This window comes from Bubalus kerabau, chromosome 21 (genome assembly GCF_029407905.1).
Source record: "Bubalus kerabau isolate K-KA32 ecotype Philippines breed swamp buffalo chromosome 21, PCC_UOA_SB_1v2, whole genome shotgun sequence".
Lineage (NCBI taxonomy): Eukaryota > Metazoa > Chordata > Mammalia > Artiodactyla > Bovidae > Bubalus > Bubalus kerabau.
This window is the reverse complement of record NC_073644.1, coordinates 33,753,859-33,773,300: the sequence shown is the minus strand read 5'-3', so window position 1 is coordinate 33,773,300 and position 19,442 is coordinate 33,753,859. Positions and strand designations below refer to the sequence as shown.

At 39.4% G+C, this 19,442-nt stretch overlaps 1 protein-coding gene across 3 annotated transcripts; it reads left to right on the top strand.

Annotated features, from left to right (window-relative positions):
• Nucleotides 1-505: 505 nt before the first annotated feature.
• PSMA8 (proteasome 20S subunit alpha 8) lies at nucleotides 506-16,117 on the top strand. 3 transcript variants are annotated; one of them, XM_055559638.1, is made up of 7 exons: nucleotides 511-904; nucleotides 2,583-2,709; nucleotides 4,248-4,372; nucleotides 7,207-7,329; nucleotides 12,361-12,480; nucleotides 12,600-12,662; nucleotides 15,215-16,113. In XM_055559638.1, exons 1-7 carry the CDS (start codon nucleotides 902-904, stop codon nucleotides 15,305-15,307), a joined length of 654 nt encoding a protein of 217 aa, XP_055415613.1. In that variant the 5' UTR covers nucleotides 511-901; the 3' UTR covers nucleotides 15,308-16,113. The 3 variants fall into 3 exon arrangements, with proteins under 3 accessions (XP_055415615.1, XP_055415613.1, XP_055415614.1); XM_055559639.1 differs by lacking the exon at nucleotides 511-904 and adding an exon at nucleotides 2,146-2,228 and having other exon boundaries at nucleotides 2,580-2,709; XM_055559640.1 differs by lacking the exon at nucleotides 7,207-7,329 and having other exon boundaries at nucleotides 506-904; nucleotides 15,215-16,117.
• Nucleotides 16,118-19,442: the final 3,325 nt, after the last annotated feature.

Sequence of the window (19,442 nt, the reverse complement as noted above, 5' to 3'; positions counted from 1 at the left end):
CAGTTGGCATGTTGTGGTTTGTCATATGGAGGGTTCTGTATAGCAAGGAACTGAGGGAAACGTTTCTGTTAAAAACCCGGTATGGAGCAAAGCCCAGTGTGGAACTGAGGTCCTTAGTCCAGCAATCCACAAGGAACTGAATCTTGTTAACAACCTTGTGAGTGAGCTTGTAAAGATTCTCCCCCATGAGCCAGGAGATGAGTGCAGCCTTGGGTGACAGCTTGGTTGCAGCCTTGTGAGAGACTGAACTTAGCTAAATTGTCCAGATTTCTGACCTACAGCTGAATATACATGTTTGGAAATCAAGAGACTGATCTAGGCTCGGAAATACTAATTTTAAAGTGTATCCTTTCTCTCCCCAGCTTAAAACCTATGTTGAAGGTCAAGCAAATGAGTTTTCTTAAGTACCCTTCTTCCCTCAAGAAAACAAAATATAGACTACAGACCGTGTAGAGGTAGACTAAAGCCATAAGGGACCTTAATGACCTGTGTGTAGTCCACCTTGGCAAAACACTGGGAGGAGTGGGGTGGAAACCAGGTTGCTGTACAAACTAAGAGTTGATGACAGTATTTGGCCTTGAAAGGGTTAAGAGAGAGAGGCAGAATTGAAATAAAGTGGTCTTTAATATTTTGTTTAAAATAAGAGAGATTTAGCCATGTGTTCAAATGTTGGTTGCTCAGTTTTATCCGACTCTTTGCAACCCCATGAACTATACAATCCATGGAATTCTCCAGGCCAGAATACTGGAGTGGGTAGCCTTTCCTTTCTCCAGAGGATCTTCCCAAACCAGGGGTCAAACCCAGGTTTCCCTCATTGCAGGCAGATTCTTCACCAGCTGAGCCACTAGGGAAGCCCACAAGCCCACAAGGGAAGCCACAACAGACTTCCCTGGTGGCTGAGATGGTAAAGTGTCTGCCTACAATGTGGGAGATCTGGGTTCGATCCCTGGGTTGGGAAGATCTCCTGGAGAAGGAAATGGCAACCCACTCCAGTATTTTTGCCTGAAAATCCCATGGATGGAGGAGCCTGGTAGGCCCCAGTCCATGAGATTGCAAAGAGTTGGACACAATTGAGCGACTTCACTTACTTAAAATGTTGGTGAGAAAAACCCTGGAGAGAAAGCTGAAGTTTATTTGTTTTTGGCTTTATTTTTTTTTTTTAAACTTTTTATTATAGAATATTTTACATTTACAAAGATATAGAGGGAATAGTATAGTGAACTTCTATATACCCATTACACAGCACCAGTAATTATCAACATTTTACCAGTCTTTTTAATCTTTCCTGACTTTTTCCTTTCCCCAGTGGAGTAGTTTTAAATGAAATTTCTACTGAGGTCATTGTAGATTCACATGCAGTTGGAAGAAATAAAATATAGGGCTTCCCTAGTATACTTCCTGCATTTTCTGCCAATACTAACATTTTGTAAACTGGTACAATGTCACAACCAGGATATCGATGTTGATATTTTATTCAGAATTCTCCAATTTGCCTTGGACTCATTTGCCTGTGTACATTCCTGTCTGTATCCACAGTCAAGATACTAACCAGTTCCAGCTCCACAATTCCATATGTTGCTCTTATTTAACTACACCCAACTCTTTATTTAACTTCCCTACCAAACTGACCTATCCATATCCCTAATCCCTTGCAGCATTCATCTATCCTTCATGTGTAAAATTTTGTAACTTCAAAATGTTATTTAAATGACATCCTACAGTATGAAACTTTGGGGATTTGCTTTCTTCCCTTGAGTTTCATCCAAGTTGTTGCATGTATCAGTGTTTTATTGCAAGTGAACCCACTCCAGTGTTCTTGCCTAGAGAATCCCAGGGATAGAGGAGCCTGGTAGGAGGCCGTCTATGGGGTCGCACAGAGTTGGACACAACTGAAGCGACTTGGCAGCAGTAGCAGCAGCAGTGTTCCATGGTATGGATGTACCATAGTGTTTAATTAACTCTTCATGTATTGGAGAACATTTGTTTCCAGTTTGGAGTTTTTAACGAATAAAGGTACATTCATAGCAGGCTTTTGTGTGAACATGCTTTTATTTCTCTGATAAAATCTCCCAAGTGTACAATTACTAGATTGTATGTGTTTTATAAAAAGCTGCCAAATTGTCTGCTCTGGGCCCTAATCCTTCTCTCCTAACTGTGAGATGTATGGAAGAGCTTTCAGGATTTTATCTACTTGACATTCTAGACTGCTTCTACTACCACCAGTACTGGTACTACCCATTCTATAAGAAATGCACATGTGTTCCCAGCGTCTTCTTTCATTTGGGTGAACGTTGTCCTGTTTTTAGATAGTACTCCCTTAGGCGTCTGAGATTAGGACAGTCGTGTAGTTTCAGCACTGGTGATGTATTCTTCGGTTTATACCTATTGGTCTTTGCTTTGAGTTTGGGAAATGGACTTTCTGTAAGCCTATACTTGTGTGTCTTTATTTTTCTTAGACGTCTGTTTTTCTCTTTTATACTGAAGGTTTAAGGAAAAGCCTTTTCCTGTAAGTCATTTGTTAGAATAATTTGATTGTAGGTGTTAAAATGGCCAGCTCATTCTTTTTTATAATGACTCAGCAGGTTGGAATTCGAGGTACTAATATAGTTGTGCTCGGGGTCGAAAAGAAATCCGTTGCCAAGCTTCAAGATGAAAGAACTGTGAGGAAGATTTGTGCCCTTGATGACCATGTCTGCATGGCTTTTGCAGGTATGTGGGCCTACAGTAATGATGCAGAGTATGTTGATGTAACACAGCTGGCCCCACGGTAGCTGTTACATAATATACATACATCATAAATATACTACACTCCATTTCTCATTAAACATAAATAGTATGTCTTATATTTTTTGGGAAAGTCACAACTCTATAAACCAAGATTTCTGACAATGAGTTTTCTACATATGATACTTTTATTTTTCTATAGTTTTGGATCATATCAATATTTACAATGTAAAGAAATACTGTACTTCAACAACTCCTATCATATTTTTAAATGGAGTGAAGCTTTTAGCCTATAGGGTAAGCTAAGTCGATCTATCACCATTTCTTTCTCTCAGATAACCTTTGCAAAGAGAAAAGAATCAATTTTTCTCTTTAACTGAGTGTCTGATTGTAATTCATACCCTACTCCTGAGTGTTAGAGTGGTTCTCAACAGTGGCATGTTCTGACAGCTTCTTCTTTGTTGGTTACTGTTAACTATCTTCAGGAACTAACCATTCTTCCAGGTTTATAGAAACACATTTTGAAATGGTGTGGAAGGGAAACAAGAGTTTGTGACTGCAGAAGACTGATTGGTTATGTGAGAAATGGCTGTTTCAGAGATTTTGTGAATGAGTTTTTTGAGCAATATGGTATTAAGAGAGTGGAGAAAGAAAGTAAATGGTGATAAAAAGGTCAAATGCCATAAAGTCTTCAATAGAAATGTTTGTAATCATTTGAATCCATTTAAGTTTTTGGTCATTTTGATAGAAACATCTTCTATCTCCTCTTAGAAGTGTTAATTCATCACATGATGTTTTGGTATGATAAAGGCAAGATGAAGTTTTTTCTTTCCTTCTTTCTTGTTTTTTGGCTGTACACCTTGTGGCATCCTAGTTCCCTGACCAGGAGTCGAACCCAGGCCCTCAGCAATGGACATGCCAGAGTCCTCGCCATTCGACTGCCAGCAAATGCCCTTCTTTTTCTGTTTTAATGTTCTTGATTTTCAAACCCCTAATCTTAGACAAAAAGCTGACAAGCGGCATGTCATGGTCATGTTGAAAGCAGATTGAGTTCATGTTTGATAATGAAGTTTCATTGTTTTCATAAGAAGAAATCCAACTTAGTTTATGTTTAGGTAATAAGTAGCTTGGTTCTGGAATCAGGATAGATGGTCAGCTTTTGAACAAATCTGCCACTGATACTGTCTCAAAAAAGCTTTTAAAATTTGACTACAGTTTTTTTTTAATTTAATAAAACCTAATAGTCAAACCAGCTACTGTAAATTAAACCATCTTGATCTTTGGGAAATAGGTTACTTAACATTCCTGTTTAAATATTATTTAAAACAATTTTCTTTAAAAAGTAAATAACAATGGATCAAATGAAGGAAACAAAGCAACTTAGGATGAGTGATACTCTACTTCATAAATCCTTTATTATGGACATATATTGGAAAAAACAAAGAATGTTACAGGAAAAATAGCATGGTAGCCAAAACACTTTTAATGAGGAAGACTTCATTATTCTTTGACTGTTTTTATAGGCCTGACTGCTGATGCAAGAGTAGTAATAAACAAAGCTCGTGTGGAATGCCAGAGTCATAAGCTTACAGTTGAGGACCCAGTCACTGTAGAATACATAACTCGCTTCATAGCAACCTTAAAGCAGGTAAGCCAGTATTCCAACAGATTTCTTCAAGTGTTCTTTTTTCCACCATGATGGGTCCTATCATGGGAATACTAGTCACTCCAACCATTCAGTCTGTTAAAATGTACTAAATTCCTTATTATTTCTCATTTCACATTCAGATTTTTATTCCAGTGGAGTGGATTGATTTGATCACTAGAAATCTCAATCAGTATCAATTCTGAGAATTAAATATTTTTTAAAAAATGAGTGACCTTTTAAGGAGATTTCTGTAATTCAGAGATGTGGCAGTAAGACACCATTTTTAAAGTTTTCCACAGAAATACCCGATTCTTTCATCTACAAAGCTAAACACAACTGATCAGGTTTAGAAATTATGTCTTCTGAATCCATGTGTAGATACATGATTTGACCTTTAGTATAATCATGATGCATACAAATATTGCTTCATTTATTATCATTTTCTTTGTTATTTATCCACAGCAGCATAGTTCTTACACATCCTAACTATACAGTACTGTTTCTAATTGCCGTCTCCTGATGATTTAGGTTGCTCCAGGTTCTTCTTTCCTTTTCTCCTTCCCTCCCCCACTCCCTCTTTCTGCCTTTCTCTTTCAATCTGCTACTTCAATAACATTATTCTATCTTGGTCATAGTTTTTTCTTTTTTGAGTTATATTGTTAAATTAATTTTCAGTCTGGGATTCCTAGATTAAAGGTTGTAATTAGTTTTAAGACTCTTGTTATATGTAGCTAAATTGCTTTCTAAAAAGATTGAACAAATTTTTATCGTACAACTAGCAGTACCTAAATATTCCCTAAAGAATCATCAGCATTGGGTTTTTCATTTTTCTTTATTTTGCAAATAAGTATAGCATAGCATTGTAATAGTTGTTTTAATTTGTATTTTATAATTAGTAGTGAGGTCAGTTTTTTCCCCACGTGTTTGTTTGCTATTTTCATTTCTCCTAGTGTAAACTGTCTTCTCTTTTGACAGGCACTCTGGCAGTTAAGAATTTGCTCCCAGGAGCGAAAAATTTGGGGTTTAAGTCCTGGCTTTGCTACTTCCTAGTTAATGCCCTGGGCAAATCATTTAGCCCGTTTTGCCTCAATTTCCTTATTTATAAAATTAACATTACAATAATGTTTGTTGAGTTGCAATATATATAGTACACTTAAAGAATTTAGAATACTTCCTGGGATGAATTTTACTATTTGTTTTTACATAGAGATTTTTTTATAGGTTCTATATATTCTAGATATTACATTTTTAAATTTCATACTTACAAGAAATGGCCCTATTTTTTTTTTTTAGAATTTAATTCGTTTCAACAAAGTTCAACATTTTTATATTGTTCTGTTTTTCTTTCTTCATTGCTTTGATTTTCCCAAGTTAAAAGGTACTCACCAAAAGCCAAGGTAGAGAAGATTGTGTACACAAGGTTCCCAGTTAAGGTTTTCTTTTGGAAATATAAAAACTATTATGCATGGAACATTTATAGAGACACGCATTGTGAATCTGTAACAGTGGTGTTGCTACAGAGGAGAAGCCTGAGGCTCTGGAACAAAAGTTATCCTCATGTACAACTTTTGTTCTTTTAAATGATTTTAACCTTGTGCTCGTGTTTCTTCTTCATACTGGGGATGCAGCTTCGATCCCTGGTGGGGGAACTAAGATCTCACATGCCTCTCGGCATGGCCAAAACAAAACAAAAAAGTGGTTGCTTAAGCAAACAAAGTAAAACTTTCTTTCCTTTAAGGTATGTTTACAAAACATCTACTTCATACCTACGTGTGAACTAGGAACATTAGGGAATAACAGAGAAAAAAGACAAACCCTATTCTTTCAGAGTTTATGTTGTAACTAAATCTAAAGTGGCTTTGGAAATTCCCTGGCAATCCAGTGATTACAACTCAGGCTTCCACTGCTGGGGGTGCAGGCATTTTGAGCTAAGATCCCACGAGTTGTGTGGCATGGCTGAAGAAAAATCAAACAAAAGAACCCCAAATTTAAAGTGGCTTGTAAATATATATATAATAACATTAAAATTTTTTTTAAAATTATGTAGACAAGTCCAAGAAGAAAGCTAGTCTAAATACAGGCCAGACTTCATACAGTTGCCTACAAATGTGGTCCTGAGTTTTCTACCATGGCTGCCTCTCTGCACAACTTCTGTGGATGCCAGTCTCAGAATTTGTGTGAATTCCACTCCCTAGGACACAAATTTAGAAAGTTCCTAGCACCAAAGTAAAAAGATAAAACTGGTTTCCAGTGCCCCATTGTCAGTGAGGAAAAAACATGCTTTTTCTTCAACAGAAGTTTCTTGTTTTGAGACTGAAAGAAATGTCTTAGTTGGATTTTTATGTAGAGATAAGAGCATACTGAACAGAATATACTTGATAATAATAGTATCAAGTAAGAATACTTGATAATAACAACAGTGTCCCTCACAATGAAACCAAGGCCGTGCTTCGCACAGCTCACCGAAATCAACTTTGTTGAGAACCAAAACGACATGACAAGCACAGTTCTCTGCAATAGGAAAATGGTTACAGTCTAGTTATGCTACCAAACTTGTATAAGGCAACAGGAAAACAAATTTGAGACCATACATAAGAAACTTATGATTTCATTTTACAAGACTGTCAGTATTTACTTTTTAAAATTTTCATCATGGATTGAGGTTACTACAGAAAAGTTCAGCAAGAGGATCTTGAAGTTATACAAAATAGAAATTAATAAAGATCATTTTATCAGGAATACTTTATATTATAAATTGTTATTTGATAAGTAATAGTGTTGTCCTTTCTTTGGCCTCATACAGAGAGTAGTCAAGAAAACATTTTATTTTTCAGAAATATACTCAGAGCAATGGACGAAGGCCTTTTGGTATATCTGCCTTGATTGTAGGTTTTGATGATGATGGTATCCCAAGATTATACCAGACTGATCCCTCTGGTACTTATCATGCTTGGAAGGTGAGTCAGGAATTTGTTCATGTCTTTTAGAATTTGAGGGTTATACTTGTTGGATAGCATCACTGGCTCAATGGACATGAGTTTGAGCAAACTCTGGGAGATAGTGAAGGACAGGGAGGCCTGGCATGCTGCAGTCCAGGTCGCAAAGAGTTGGACACAACTTAGCGACTGAATAACAACTGCTGAGAAGCATTTTTATTTCAAAGTCAGTTAGGAAAATAATGGAGATTGCTTAATTGTTGGCAAGTTTATTTATCATCTGGGCCTGAAACTGCTTTGCTGTGGTGTTGTCAGGCCAGGTGGTGGAGGTGGGAGGGTGTAAACAGCACGAGCTTGTGCGCGCACACATGTACACCATGTCATCATCATTTCACTGATTCTATGTATCGCACTTTCTTATAAGATTTTGGTTGAAGGAAGCATTATGCAACTTAAAAAAATCATCTGTAACAAAAAACTTGGAAACTTTTTTATTCTATACGTTTGAAGTAATACTCAGGAGTTAAGTGACTTTAAGTTTTCACCACTAGTTAATAGCAAGACTGGAATTAGAACTCAGGGTCTCCTGCTTCTTAGTGCAGGGTTCTGTCCTCTACTTCATGCTACTTCCCTCAAGCCAGATGATTCTGTCTATAGTATATAAATTCTGATATCCAGCCTTTCAATGTGGAGTAAATTCTTGTGGTTTTATTTTTATTTAGGGGTGTGCCCTCTGGCACTTCGTTAAACATAAGGTCAGGTTTCTCTGTTTTTTTTTGTTTGTTTGTTTCTGTATTTTGTTGTTTCTTACTCTGACCTAGTGTACCACGCATCCTGGTAAGATGGTACCGTGGACCGCTGAGAACACGGCTGTATCATCACCGCGTAATGACGACACTTTGCAGTGCTAGGTTGTAGTCGTACAAGGTACGGTTAGAGGACATGTGAAATAGATAGTAGAGATTTTTACACATTAGAGTAACGTGATCTGATTTATATTTTAAAAGTATCTCTCACTGAGAATAGATTGTAGGGCAGAAGCAGGCAAACAAGTTGCATGCATGCTCAGTCACTTCAGTCCTGTCCAGCTCTGTGCGACCCCATGGACTGTAGCCCACCAGGCTCCTCTGTCCATGGGATTCTCCAGGCAAGAATACTGGAGTGGGCTGTTGCCATGCCCTCTTCCAGGGAAATCTTTCCTACCCAGGGATCAAACTCACGTCTACCTGCGTCTCCTACATTGCAGGTGGATTCTTTACCTACTGAGCCATGATTTAGGGGACTCTTAATAATAAGTGAAATCAGATTTAGATCAGGGGCGTCAGCCAGTGAAAGGTAGGGATAGATCCAGCCTACTCTGTAAAGGAGGAGAACCCAGAGAGTAATATCCTGGATCCCGAGTGAAAACAGGATTCCAAGAAGAGTTGATCAGCCAAGTCAGCACCACTGATGAATCAAGTAAGAAAACCGCTGTGCTATGATTGAATTTGGCAACATGCAGGTCATTGGTGACCTTGGCAAGAACAGCCTGGATAGAGTGATGGTGATAAGCTTATAAGACCAAGTTTTTTGCTGTGTTGGTAATACTTTAAACAGGAACAAAGTTAGTATGTTTTATACTTCAGAACACTGTTTCTCAAAGTGTATTTCTTTGGATGTTAATATATGTAAGTTAAGCTGTTTAAGGCTAATTAATGTGGGGAGATGTTTTTCTAAAGAAATTTAATAACTTTTCCTAAGTTCTGCATGTTCTAAAAGGCATTGCAAATATTCTAGAAACAGATTAAGTAGTCCCCAAGATTACTTTAATTTGCAACCCTTTTATCATAGATCCTCTCTCCACACTGGTATTCTTTGGAAAATACCATTTAACCATCATTAAAGGCCATTTAACCATCACTTTTAGTAAGTGCTTTGGGGACCAGCATTTGTTGAAGGGAAGGGAACAGATGAGGCTGAGGGAAAAGTGGGGCTGCAATGCAATCTCCGTAAAGGCCTCATCACCCTGTGGGAAGCCCTAGGGCAGGGATAGCTCTTCAGAATTGTTTCAAGTTGGGATGGGGGAACTGGGCATTAATAGCTCTTCATCAGTCAGTCGTTGGATTTGTCCACCTCTGGACAGTACAAGACCTTAAGCGAGATAGCTCTTGCTAACAAAGGCACCTCTCAAAGAAAGTTAAGAGGTGAGGGCCATGTGCCCTTGGCACTGCCAGCAGCTGGAGGAATAAGGCTTTTATTTCTGAAGGGGAGTGGGGCAGCACATCCCAGGATCCACTCAGAGGTCTATTTGTGAATTACTGTTCTCAGCTCCTAACCACAGGGAAGTGATGATCCTTAACACGTAAGGATTTATCTTTCCTGCATAATGAGAAGGTTGAAGTAGGCAGTTACTGGTGTTTGTCTCTTTTATTATCTTAGTCATTTCTCATGCTCCCGAGGTACTTACTAGACCTCCAGCCAACATGTCTGCATTATAGGCAGCAGATTCCTAGAAGGTTCATCCAGTTACTTCCACTTGTATATTCCTTTTGGTAACAGAGGGTAGGACATGACATTTTTCAGCAGGCACATTGCCTGGAGTTCTGTCACAGAGGAAGAATGAATACGGGGGTTGGCAGCTAATATTCTTTGCCACAGAAAATCATCATTAATCTGGACAGGCAGGCAGGAAAAACATTGCAAAACCATCAAGAGTCTGTTGAAATGAGCTCAAGTGGATAATGGGGTTGGAGGGAGGGTGGAGTTATAAGTGTGGTAAGAAGCAGCTAGATTTTAGGAAACCAGTCAAATAGGTTAGGGGGTAAAGAATTTTGACATCAGCAATTGGAAGCAGTGGACAGGAAAGTCACCAGGCATTTACAAGGTGACTTTTAAAGGCTCAGTGAGATTTTTGGATAAACCACTACTTTATGTACTTCCTCTCCAGGAAGCAGCCAGTTAGTTGACCAAAACAAACTTGAAGCTAATAAACTCCGAAGTCACACCAGGCCGAAGGGTTTCCCTTTGATCTTAATGAAATTTCAAGGCCACAAACTCCAATTTAAAATTTCATAGCTATTTATCTTCTGAAATATAAAGGTATGGTGAAAGTTCTGCGAAGTTCAGTTCAGTTGCTCAGTCATATCCGACTCTTCGTGACCGCATGGACTGCAGCACACCAGGCCTCCCTGTCCATCACCAACTCCCACAGTTTACTCAAACTCATGTCCATTGAGTCGGTGATGCCATCCCACCATCTATCTCATCCTCTTTTGTCCCCTACTCCTCCCGCTTTCAATCTTTCCCAGCATCAGAGTCAGTTCTTCGCATTTTGTGGCCAAAGTATTAGAGTTTCAGCTTCAGCATCAGTCTTTCGAATGAATATTCAGGACTGATTTCCTGCAGAACTATATGTTCATGTAGTACAAAAGGTATGTTTTCATACTTACTTCCTAAAAATCTCCTTTGCAATCTCTTTTCAGTAACCATAGTACATACCAGTTAGAACTGGGACATTCCCTATTTGTAGCCAGAATCCTTCAGTGAAAGGATGGGCCTTTCTGCTGGTTCTTTTCACTCTCTGGAGCCATCACAGCAGAAGGGCATGTGGCAGCACAGTTGTATAGAGCACAAAGCTCGGATTGATGATTTGGTCTACTTGGTTTCAAAGCTCATATCTTCTGCTTACCCACTATATGATCTTGGGCAAGATTACCTAAGCCAGCGGTTCACAAATAGGGGTGACTCTGTCCCAGCATAGGGACATATGGCAATATCTCAAGGCACATTTGGTTGTCATCACTGAGGTAGGGGATACAACTGGCATCTAGTGAATAGAAAGCTGAGCGCCGAAGAAATGATTCTTCTGAACTGTGGTATTGAAGACTCCTGAGAGTCCCTTGGACTGCAAGGAGATCAAACCAGTCAGTCCTCAAGGAAATCAGTCCTGCATATTCATTGGAAGGACTGATGCTGGAGCTGAAGCTCTAATACTTGTGCCACCTGATGCAAAGAACTGACTCACTGGAAAAGACCCTGATGCTGGGAAAGACTGAAGGAAGGAGAAGAAGGGGACAGCAGAGGATGAGATGGTTGGATAGCATCACCAACTCAACGGACATGAGTTTGAGCAAGCTCCAGGTGTTGGTGATGGACAGGGAAGCCCAGTGTGCTGCAGTCCATGGGGTTGCAAAGAGTTGGACACAACTGAGCGACTGAACTGAACTAGTGGATAGAGACTGTGAAACATCCTGCAATGCACAGAACAGCCCCCCACCATAGCAAAGTCATCCAGTCCAAATTGTCGGCTCTTTTAACCTTTTCAACCCTTCATTTCTTCCTCCATGAGGTAGAGTTAGTAATAGTATCTTTTAAATTGTTTTTGTGATGGTTAAGATGAGATAATCTGTTTAAAATGCTTAACATAGTGCCTGGCACATTAAGTGTTCTGTTAATAAAAATTACTGTTGTTATCATTATCATCACTAGTACTCATCTGGATATTTACACTGAATGGAAAGAACAGGCTATATATTACCTGTAGCCATGCAGCCAGGGAGACACTTTTGCCACTTCCTTTCGTCTGCTGAAAATTTCTGAAGAACAAAGAAAAATGGGGAATGGAACAGAAGCAGCCCTTCTTGCTTATAGTCAGAGGAGATAAAATGATGCACAGTCCTGTTCAACACTTTTCTTCTTCACACTGATGCCCTTTTATTTTTCTTTTTGCATCATATTGCAGTTATATCTCCTTTCCTCTTTACATCTTTTCGAGTTTCAACTCTTTCAATCTTTTTTGACTACTAAGGACTTGGGAACCATTAACGAAATAGAAAGCACTGGCCAGGACAAGGCATTGGTGTATTTGAAAATAAGTCATGCCATCATCTCAGATTATTCATATAGTAAATCAAATGAGCTGTTGAAATGTTCCCTAAATCTTCGAACTACAATTTTCACTTAGTAATTATGCCAAGTAATAATGGAATAAACTCTAAACCCCTAAACTTCACTTAGTAACCATCAATTCATTCATATTACAGTGGTATTAATAATTATCTTCTATCTTTCAAGGCAAATGCAATAGGTCGAAGTGCCAAAACTGTCCGAGAATTTTTGGAAAAGAATTACACAGAAGATGCCATAGCAAATGACAATGAAGCTATCAAATTAGCAATAAGAGCTTTGCTGGAAGTAAGTGATCTAATAAAGCATATACAGAAAATCATGGTCCCCCCCCACCTCCATTCAGTTGCTTATTAAAACACAGACTTTCCTGAAGTAATTCTAAAATTGCACTTGGTTTACATTAGGTTGTCCAGTCTGGTGGAAAAAACATTGAACTTGCTATAATAAGAAGAAACCAACCTTTGAAGGTAAGTCATTAACCAAAGAGGAAAAAGACCTACAGTATAAGGCATTTTGACAAAAAAATTTAGTATGTTGCTGACACCTGTGAGTCTATGACAAGCCTGAACCTCCCTCAGCATCCACTGACACCATGATGAATTCTCTTTTGTTTCTGTGGGCTGTCGCTAATCTGTACATGCTTACTACATAAGCAGTTATCTCTGCCTGGCCCTGTGTGAAGTCCTAGGGGTGCTGATGTCTATGTATAGGCTACCCCACTCTTGAGAATCCCTTGGACTGCAAGGAGATCCAACCAGTCCATTCTGAAGGAGAGCAGCCCTGGGATTTCTTTGGAAGGAATGATGCTAAAGCTGAAACTCCAATACTTTGGCCACCTCATGCGAAGAGTTGACTCATTGGGAAAGACTCTGATGCTGAGAGGGATTGGGGGCAGGAGGAGAAGGGGACGACAGAGGATGAGATGGCTGGATGGCATCACTGACTCGATGGACGTGAGTCTGAGTGAACTCCAGGAGTTGGTGATGGACAGGGAGGCCTGGCGTGCTGCGATTCATGGGGTCGCTAAGAGTCGGACGCAACTGAGCGACTGAACTGAACTGAACTGAACCCCAGTCAGTACATGTTCTTGTAAGTAGGAATCCCTACTGAGTCCGTCCCATATAGGGTCAGCGTACTGTATGCCCTGTGGAGATTCATTCCTGGCACCATATAGCAACAGTCCCTCTTGCTGTCTTTTTAGATCTGAAATCAAGATTAGCTTCCAGTGTCATTCAGCTGCCATTTATATAATTGTTGGCCCTCTAGGCTTCTAACATAATGTTATCCTTCATTATGTTAAAAAAACCACCTTTTCTTGATTGCCTACCGGTTTTTATCTGTTTTCTCTACTTTTCACTTCTGAGTGCCTTAAGCTTCTGTAAGACTTGCATTTTAATATCTAATTGTGATCATCTTTCCATATTTCTTTATATCAAGTCTAGCATTATTAGTTGTACACCTTTAGTCAGCCATTGTGTGTTAAAACTGCTGGACCACAAAGTAAATTGTCCAGAGCACTGCAATAAATTGTTCCAAACATTGTGATAGAGAACTCATTGGTAAAGAGCATTTGAAATGTGACTGACTGTTCATTAGGTAGAGCTTCACACTGTGTGCCAGCTAGGTCTTTAGCTGAGAGTGTACAAAAGCACTTGCATGGGAAACTATATGAAAAATGTGCCCTACAGCAGTATTTTACGTATACCCTTTCTTTTGTGTTAAGGAAACTATTTCAAGGGGAAATAGTGTTAAAATCAGTGCTGTGTGGAGCAGTGGTTTTGATTTTCGGAGTTTTGTTGTTGTTTTGACACCAGTGGGTAGGGATGCAAGGACAAGGCAGGAGCAAGTTTCAGTGAATAAGAGAAGTGGGGACATGAGGGCTGGGGCTGCCTCTGTGGGGCTCCACATAAACAACCAGGGTGCCGAGCAGAGTATGCAGATGGTATGGGGCAGGTTGTCACCTCTGCTTCCAGGACTCAGGGACAACTGTGTCAAAACCACAGGGACACAGAACCACTGAGTCCAGAGTCAGCTCTCCAGCCCCACGACATACATTTGTATGTACGTTGTTCTCTACTTAGTTTGGGAGTTATAAACAAAGCACCATGAAAATCATCATTTTCCTACCTCTTTGGCTAGTCCAGGAGCTGATAAAATAAACAAACCCTAATGAGAATCACAGTGGATGGGGTGGGAGTTCACTAATCAGTTATTTTTTCATGAATAGAATAAGCTTTGCATTCAGATGTGTTCAGAATTATATCCATATATAAGATATGGAACCCGATATTGCATTTCCTGGATAAGTGCACACACACAGATACACGTGTCTTTATTTTTGAGTGGTAGGATGGTATGCATCCTGGCAGCAGAGTTACACTGTCCCTCCACATGACACTTCCCAATAGGCTGGGTAGTGAGTAGAGCCTGTGCTTCAGAATTAGATAGATCTGGGTTTAATTCCCAGCAGATGCATTTGTTCAACAGTATGATCTTGAGCAAGTTGCTCCCATCTTTGATTTTAAATAAAATAAAACTGATTTAAGTAAAATCAAAACTCTTATGTTCTCTACTTAGTTTGGGAGTTATAAAAAAAGCACCATGAAAATCATCATTTTCCTACCTCTTTGGCTAGTCCAGGAGCTGATAAAATAAACCCTCATGAGAATCACATTGGGATGGGGTGGGAATTCAGTAATCAGTTATTTTTTCATGAATAGAATAAGCTTTGCATTCAAATGTGTTCAGAATTGTATCCATATATAAGATATGGAACCCAATATTGCATTTCCTGGCTTTTTATTTTAGCACAATGATAGTGGAAATGTTGTAGAGTTCTGATTTTGTCCATAATTGTTATAATTAAGCTACTTCTGAGATATTTCATCATGTACTTGAAGTTATAAGATATAAAGTTATAAAAAATAAAATTATAAAATACAGTTGGGTTCATCGGCATTATAGTTAGAAATTGTTGCTATAATTGAAATTTGCTTTTTAAAATTTTTTCTCTTTTCAGATGTTTAGTGCCAAAGAAATTGAATTACAAGTAAATGAAATAGAAAAGGAAAAAGAAGAAGCAGAGAAGAAAAAATCAAAGAAGACCACCTAATTCTTAGTAGAAACACTGGGATATTTTAATATTTCCTTGTACTCAGAATTGCTTAGTGAAATTTTAAAGGAAATAAGTTAATATGCAACATTACATTTAGTTTTACATGTGTTGAGAATGCCATACTTGTGGCATTCATCTATGACAAACATACATGATTATGAAGATTTTTTTTAAAAGAGTTCAGTAATTGTTGAAAGCAGTCATGACTGTACATAAGCCTAAGACTATATTTTATAACTTTCTCAGTATGTTACTTTTTTCATATATGCAAATTCAATTAAAAAATTTTTAATTAAAAAATAATTTGGTGCTATTCGAGCATTGACTGTCAGGTAGAGATAACTATTCCAAAATAAACTGAATATAATATTGAGTTGCATTTCTAGGTAAAAACATCCTTGTGTTGGTGAAGTGCCAAAATTTTGTCAATGCCTTATTTTTAAGTGAGCTTCCCAGGCAGTGGTAAAGAACCTGCCTGCGAATGCAGGAGATGAAAGAGACCTGGGTTCAGTCCCTGGGTTGGGAAGATCCCCTGGAGGAGGGCACGGCAACCCACTCCAGTATTCTTGCCTGGAGAATCCCATGGACAGAGGAGCCTGGCAGGCCACAGTCGATGGGGTTGCAAAGCTGGACAGAACTGTAGCAAATTAGCACATGTTGTCATATTTATCTTACAAGTTGCAGTACAGTCATCCATTGGTGTCGGCCCCTTGTGAACACCAAAACCTGCCAGTGCTCAAGACCCTTGTACAACAGAATGGTGGAGTATCTGCATGAGCCTACACACATCCTCCAGTATACTTTATTATTTCTTCCAATTTTATTAAGATATAATTGATAAGGGCTTCCCGGTTGGCTCTGCTGGTAAAGAATCCACCTGCAATGTGGGAGACCTGGGTTTGATCCTTGGGCCGGGAAGATCCCCTGGAGAAGAGAATGACAACCCACTCTAGTATTTTGACCTGGAGAATTCCATGGACTGTTACAGTCCACGGGGTCGCAAAGAGTCAGACACGACTGAGCAACTTTCATGTAAAAATAGAGATTCTGATTATGTATTATGGGCTTCCCAGGTGGTGCTAGTGGTAAAGAACCCGCCTCCCAATGCAGGAGACGGAAGAGACGTGGGTTCAATCTCTGGGTCAGGAAGATGCCCTGGAGAAGGAAATGGCAACCCCCTCCAGTATTCTTGCCTAGAGAATCCCGTGGACAGAGGAGCCTGGTGGGCTACAGTCCATGGAGTCACAAAGAGTCGGACACGAATGAAGCATGCAGGTAGTTGATATGCAACATGGTATAAGTTTTAAGGCATACAGCATAATGATTTGACTTACATACATTAAGAAGTGATTGTCACATTAAGTTTTAGTGGACTTCCAAGTTTTGTGAACATCATCTCACATAGATAAAAAATGAAAGAAACAAAAAAATACCTTTTTCTTGTAGAGAACTCACGATTTACTCTTCAGAACTTTCATAAATAACAGCAGTATGAATTATATATTTATCACATTGTACATTATAGACATAGTATTTATGTATCTTATAACTGGAAGTTTGTACCTTTTTGACTGCCTTGATCCAGTTGCCCCTTCGTCCAATTTCTGCTTCTGATAAACACAGATCTGATCTCTCTTTATGAGTGAGTGAAGTGAGTTTGTTTTAGAAGTATAATTGAACTACAATAGTACGTTAGTTCTTGCTACACAATATTGATTTGATACTTCTACCATTTCAAACTGATCACCCTAAGTCTGCTTACAATATATCACCACACAGATATTACATAGTTGTTGATTATATTCTCCACACTGTATGTTTCATAATGACTCATTTACTTTGCAATTGGAAGTCTGTACTTCTTAATCTCCTTCCTCTATTTCGTTCCTCCCTTTACCTCCCTCCTCTCTGACAACCCACCTGTTTATTCTCTGTAGCTATAACTCTGTTTCTCTTTCCTTGTTTTTTGTTCATTTGTTTTGTAGATTGCATGTATAAGTAAAATACAGTACTTGCCTTTCTCTGTCTGACTTATTTCACTTAGCCTAATACCCTCTAGGTCATCCACATTGTCACAATGGCAGGATTTCTTTTTTATGGCTGAGTAATATTCCATTGTGTGTGGGTATATGCATGTTTTCTTTATCCATTCATCCATCGATGGGCACTTTGGTTGCTTCCATATCATGGCTATTGTAAATAATACTGCAGTTAGCATAGGGGTGCATATATCTTTTCTAATTAGTGTATGTGTGTGTGTGTGTGTGTGTGTGTGTGTGTGTGTGTTTTGCTTTCTTAGGATAAATACCCAGGAGTGGAACTGCTTAATCATATGGTACTTCTACTTTTTTTTTTTTTGAGGAATCCCCATACTGTTTTCCATAGGGGCTGCACCAATTCACATTCCCACCATCAGTACACAGGGTTCCCTTTTCTCCACATTCTCATCAGCACTTGCTATTTGTTTTATTTTGCATAACTGCCATTCTGACAGGTGTGAGGTGGTATCTTCTTGTGATTTTTTTTTCCTTTTTTTTTTTTATCAATTTTTATTTTTAATTTTTTTAATTTTATTTTATTTTTACACTTTACAAAATTGTATTAGTTTTGCCAAATATAAAAATGAATCCGCCACAGGTATACATGTGTTCCCCATCCTGAACCCTCCTCCTCCTCCCTTTTGTGATGATTAGTGCTCCCCAGGTCTTCCCTGGTGGCTCAGAGGTTAAAGCGTCTGCCTGCAATGCGAGAGACCTGGGTTCGATCCCTGGGTCGGGAAGTTCCCCTGGAGAAGGAAATGGCAACCCACTCCAGTATTCTTGCCTGGAGAATCCCATGGACAGAGGAGCCTGGTGGGCTACAGTCCATGGGGTTGTAAAGAGTCGGGCATGACTGAGCGACCTTACTTACTATTGCTTCCCAGGTGCACTGGGGGTAAAGAACCTGCCTACCAGTGCAGGAGAGAAAAAGAGACGCAGGTTCGATCCCTTGGTCAGGAAGATCCCCTGGAGAAGGGAATGGCAACTCACTCCAGTATTCTTGCCTGGAGAATCCCATGGATGGGGAGCCTGGTGGGCTACAGTCCATGGGGTCACAAAGAATCGGACACAACTGAGTGACTTAGCACAGCACAGATGATTAGTGATTTTGAGCATCTTTTCATGTGCCTGTTGGTCATCTGTAGGTCTTCCCTAATGTCTTTTGCCCCTCTTGAACATAGAGTGATGGGAAGGTACCATGTAATTGTTGAATATGTCAACCTATTGCATGAATGGTCCCTGAAGGTGGATTCAGACTCTGGTTAAGTCAAAATGGGGCAACCTCCAGGAAGAGAGGGATGTGTTGTAGCCCACACATGGCCCTGGGAAGCCATCTCATGAAAGTGCATTCAGCTACTGCTCATCTTCACCAAACGTTCTCTTCGTGCTAAGTGAAAGTCAAAGTTGCTCAGTCGTGTCTGACTCTTTGTGACCCCATGGACTGTATAGTCCATGAAATTCTCTAGGCCAGAATACTGGAGTAGGTAGCCTTTCCCTTCTCAGGGGATCTTCCCAACTCAGGGATTGAACACAAGTTTCCTGTATTGCAGGCAGATTCTTTACCAGCTGAGCCACAAGGGAAGCCCAGGAACACTGGACTGGGTAGCCTATCCCTTTTCCAGTGGATCTTCCCTACCCAGGGATCAAACGCAGGTCTCTTGCATTGCAGGTGGATTCTTTACCAGCTGAGCTATCAGGAATTAAAAAGATATGGTCCTTGTCTTGAAGAGGTCACAGTACCAAATAATTAAGCCCATTCTTATGAGTTATATGAATAATGAAAAGTGTATTTCCCTTATATTTAAGTGTATTTCCCCTTAAATCTGTGGATTTAATATGCAGTGAGCGATTTCACTTTGACTTTTCACTTTCATGCACTGGAGAAGAAAATGGCAACCCACTCCAGTATTCTTGCCTAGAGAATCACAGGGATGGGGGAGCCTGGTGGGCTGCTGTCTATGGGGTAGCATAGAGTCGGACACGACTGAAGCGACTTAGCAGCAGCAGTAGCATGGAGCATGTTGCTAGTAGTTTCTGGAATAACATTTAAATCTTCCCTAGTAAAACACACAACTCTAGACCTTAAAGGAAAT